Below are 4,636 nucleotides of genomic sequence, written 5' to 3' on the forward strand. Positions count from 1 at the left end.
CTATCACCGGCCTGAGAGCCAGCACTAAACACAACCGGTTCCTCTAACTTAACTAGCTAGAGAGACTTTAACAGGCTCATGTCTAACTTAAATTAGAGGAGACCCACCCACTAAATACGACAGAGTCACCGGCGCCTGCTAGTGAGGCAGTGACTCTGACTCAAGTTAGATGAACCAATTTCACGTCACAGTACACGCACCAAAGCCACAGGTCCGAAGCGGACGCAAAACTCCACCATTTGGCCTCCAGCTTATCGGCTACAATCTACAATATTTTTCTCTCACAACAAAACAGCTTTAGCCAGCTTATTAGCCGACTTTAATACCAGCCAAACAGTATAACAGTAGATTACGAGTTACCCTTACACTAGTAGTAGTACGTACGTACAACAGTCGTTTAATTACCACAGCTAGCAGCTCACGGCCACATTCTTGCCACCACTACAGTCTACAGATGAGATGAGCTGCCGCCGTGCCGATGGACGATGAGCTTCACCGTCCGGATCAGAGCAGCCTGGGGCTGGTGTAGGGGCCGTTGAGGATGCTGTCGGCGATGGCGTGGTAGGCCGCCTCTGTCAGGTGCACGCCGTCCCAGTTGGTGTATGCCGACGGGTCCGTGCACACGCTGGAGCCCCGCACGCCGCAGCTGGCTTTCGGGTTGAAGTTGTATGGCCCGCCGCCGCCGCAGCACGTCCGCAGCGGCCCCTCCGTAAACCCTGCATCCATCCAGAGAGTAGTTTAGTTTCAGAACATCATGTTTCTCTCTTTTTTCCCCCCGAAACGTCAGCAGGAGAATTCCTGAGCCAATCTGTTAGAAAGAGACCAGGACATTTAAAGAGAACACACACAAAAAAAAAAAAAGACCAACGAAAGGTGAAAAACAAAGAAAAGGCCAGAAAAAAAAGAGGAAGGAGAGGCTACTAGTGATGTTGAGATTCGAGAGCACCCATCACCCTGCAGTTATCCACTAAACAGCCTACCAGGCTACCACAAAAGGGTTCACAAGGCAACCAACTGACATCGAGTCAACCCAGACAATAGCCCATATTTCCTCGTTAAGTTGTAATGTGATTCGTTTCCTCAAAAAAACAAAAAAGTTGTAATGTGATTCCCAAAGGACCGCTTGTAGAAGTTGATGTCTTCCATGATAGGATGATGAAAGCCAGCTGCGGCTCCTGCATCGCCGTGTTTTGGAACGTTCTTTGATTTCTTTCCTTCCAAGTACTCCACCAAACGTATGTAATCACTCCGGCGAATCCCCGTCTGTCCTCCTTTTGGATACTACTTCTGCATTTTTTCCAGTGCTTGTTGGAACCTCAGAAGACAATAGCCAGCGTGAGGAGAACTGAATTTTTGAACCCAAAACTCCAGAAGATTTGAAGAACTACTATATCTACATAAAACTTGGGCTAATAAACTTTTGTTGATACCATGCGGGCCTGTTTGGACATTGAATTTGAATTCTAAGGACGTAACATGAATTGAGAAATGAATTCAAAATTCTGCAGAACAGTCCTCATTCCATCCCAGCGGTCAACTGTCCATGACTAATCAGGTCGTTATATCCGCACATATACAAGACCACCAAATAACTGAATTCTGGATGGAACTGTCATGTTAGGCGAAGTTAGAGGTCCACGTCTATAAACAGTTGGCAGTTACTCTCCAAATCTACATTGAGATATCATTTTCATTTCCCCTATATATAGGACAGAACAGACCATGATAGTTCACCAAGCTGCTAACGAACTCATCAATATAGCTACAAGATTATTATCTTGTCAAGAAAAATGAGGCAGATTCGATTGGACTGACAGTGGCATCTACTAGTATTAGGTAAGGGAACTTCAAATCAATTTAGGTTGTGTTTAGATCCAGGGCGTAAAGTTTTGGTGTCACATCGGATGTTACATGCGGTGTCGCATGGGGTGTTCGGATACTAATAAAAAAACAAATTACAGAATCCGTTAGTAAACCGCAAGACGAATTTATTAAGCCTAATTAATCCGTCATTAGTACATGTGTGTACTGTAGCACTTTGTTGTCAAATCATAGACTAATTAGGCTTAAAAGATTCGTCTCGCAAAGTAGTCGCAATCTGTACAATTAATTATTTTTTTAGTCTATATATAATACTCTATACATGTGTCCAAACATTCAATGTGATAGGGTGTAAAGTTTTGGTGGAGGAACTAAACAAGGGCTTACTGGTGTGTGCCAAATAAATGCTCATAAGAAGATGAACCAGCCCAAGATGCCAGTAGACTTCTGCTTCTGCAACCTCAACAACAACATTTCTGGATGTGCCCTAACAACCATTTCAATGTTAGTAAGGAGTACTATGTACCGGCTAATCCGATGTCCAGATTTTACCTGGATGGAACAATCACTGCCTAGATCAATATTAGTCTAAAAGAAATGGGTTTTAGCACTCCAGGGGAAAGATCTTTTTTATTTATTTATTTTTTGCAAGCTCGGCAGGTGCTCTGACCTTTCATTAAGCACAGAAAGCAGGGTTACCAGTTACAGTAAAAGCCGCTTAAGAGTCAAGATCCAATTTTTCAGTCTCACATCCATGTGTTAGCCACTGCAGTTAACTGCAGTCTGAAGATGACTGACACTGACCAAAAGGACCATATGCCCTTTCGTTGTAGCAAAAGCAAGCAAAAGCAAGACATAGCTCCCTTTTCCCGAAAGGAGATGGCCGAACAGGTTACAGGTGACTTGGTTTTAGCTAGATCCCCAACCCTTTTATTTTCTGAAAGAGCCATGCAATCTGAACTCCAATTGGATGGCAGATCGTGGTGGGACCATCTCTAGTCTAGCTCAGAGTAGTGACCATTCCGTGTCACTTTCAGTGTAGCCGATCAGTTGTGCGATGAGCACATTTGATGTCGAATTGGAAAAGCTCTCCCAGAACCAGGATCCCGATATGAGGTGGTTAAACAATTGCACTCACCGAACTGCTCGGGGTTCTTGGCGAAGGACATGGCGGCGCCGTAGTAGTCGGCATACATGATCCTGGCCTGCGGGTACTTGACCCGGAGCGCCCGCAGGTTCTGCTGGAGCACCGCGTTGTGGTGCTGCGCGAAGTCGTTGTACGTCTTGAGGCAGCCGGCGGCGTCGTAGTTGCTGCTGTTCCGGCCCGGGTGCAGGGTCAGGTACGCCGACGAGCATCCAATGGGCAGGTTCCCCGGCACCACCAGGTGCGTGGCGCCGGCCTTGATCAGCCTCTGTCGTCGTGAGCAGAGCGGTTCCCAATTTGTTTAGTGCGAAATGCAGAGAGAGATACAGTAAACAATGTAGAGCGAGATTCGGTGACCTGACCTCGGTGGCATCGGTGACCGCGGCGGCGACTGTGGGGATGTAGGTCTTGGCGTCGTCCAGGGTCTTGCCCTTGAAGAAGGCGTAGTTGTAGTCGTTTCCCCCAATCTCTCCGACGAGGAACAGGGACTTGCTGAAGTACTCCTTGCACTCTGTTGTCTCAATTCATTCAGAGCAAAAAAAAAAAGACATTGCAATCAGCGCTGCACTTGAATCTTAGTCATTGGAGAAATCTCTTTTTTTTTTTTGGGGGGGGGGGGGGGGGGGGGGGGGGGGGGGGTCGCAACACTTGAAAATCCCAAATGCAAAATTCGATTTGAGTATTGGAAGGCATGCAATGCGAAGGAACGGACTTTTTGGGGAGCTGCAGAGTGACGGCTTGAGCTGCTCGAACCAGCCAAGCTGGACGCTGAGGGACAGGTTGGTCCAGAGCTTGTCGGACGCGCCGATCTCCTGGAAGAAGGGCGGATCCATGGCGGTGGCGCCGCCGACGGCGAAGTTGACTCCCCGGCGGAGATCCTTGCCGCGGGACTGCAGGTACGGCTGCAGAAGCGGCAGGCCGAACGCTTGCGCTGCAACAAGGAAGTCGCGTCAGAAACGAAATGCACTCCACTACTGAAAGCAAAGCAGCAGCAAATGGGCGGCGCGCACGCACAACGCACGACGCACCTAGGAAGTCGACGACGAGGCGGCCGTCGGAGCAGCGGCCGGTGGGGCGGTGGAAGTAGGTCATGCCGTAGGGGTAGCGGCCGACGATGTGGTTGGAGAGCGGGCTGGACACGAGCAGGTTGCCGGTGTCGGTGAGCGAGTCGCCGAAGCTGAACATGGAGGTGTAGTTCTGCCCGCCGCCGCATTGCGCGAGGGGGCAGCAGCAGAGCAAGACGGCGGCGAGCGCGGGCAGCACCTTGGAGTGGTGCGCCATGGGAATGCGGTCGATCGCAGGCGGAGCGCGCGCAGGCAGAGGAGGCGGAGCGAGCACGGCAGTAGCGTCCGTCCAGTCACTGATTGATAGCCAGCCACCACAGGCAGAGGCAGGTAGGCAGCAGGGACGGACAGGGAGTGGTGGCGTTTCCGCGTTGCGAGCTGCGACGACCCGATGGGACGATGGGAGACGGGCGATGGGGCTCAGTAATGGCGGATTGCCTGAGATTGTAGGTGGGGGATAAATGCCATGCCGGCCGAGGGCAAATCTGAGCGATGAGTGAGGTGGGTGGTGGAGGGGGCAGCAGCCAGGCAGCACTCCAGCAGCAGCTCGAGCTCGGCTACTCCAGTACCTCCTGCCGCCTGCCAAGCCAACAACCCTCCTCCGTCC

The 4,636-nt window shown here is 50.5% G+C and overlaps 1 protein-coding gene across 1 annotated transcript; it reads right to left on the reverse strand.

The window, feature by feature from the left end:
* On the reverse strand, positions 1–4,636 carry LOC136531836 (GDSL esterase/lipase At5g45910-like). Its single transcript, XM_066524464.1, has 5 exons — positions 3,994–4,636; positions 3,678–3,896; positions 3,328–3,476; positions 2,960–3,233; positions 1–716 (listed from the first exon to the last, which is right to left on the reverse strand). The coding sequence occupies exons 1-5, from the start codon at positions 4,244–4,246 to the stop codon at positions 505–507; spliced, it is 1,107 nt and encodes a 368-aa protein (XP_066380561.1). The 5' UTR covers positions 4,247–4,636; the 3' UTR covers positions 1–504.

Source organism: Miscanthus floridulus, unplaced genomic scaffold (assembly GCF_019320115.1).
Source record: "Miscanthus floridulus cultivar M001 unplaced genomic scaffold, ASM1932011v1 fs_453_3_4, whole genome shotgun sequence".
Taxonomy (NCBI): Eukaryota; Viridiplantae; Streptophyta; class Magnoliopsida; order Poales; family Poaceae; genus Miscanthus; species Miscanthus floridulus.

Excerpts from the sequence above, each read along its gene's own strand:
- LOC136531836 (XM_066524464.1), bottom strand. The coding sequence starts at position 4,246 with ATGGCGCACCACTCCAAGGTGCTGCCCGCGCTCGCCGCCGTCTTGCTC. Across the intron at positions 3,897-3,993 it reads CCTCGTCGTCGACTTCCTAG|CGCAAGCGTTCGGCCTGCCG; the intron begins GTGCGTCGTGCG and ends TCCTTGTTGCAG. Across the intron at positions 3,477-3,677 it reads ACTCTGCAGCTCCCCAAAAA|AGTGCAAGGAGTACTTCAGC; the intron begins GTCCGTTCCTTC and ends TTGAGACAACAG.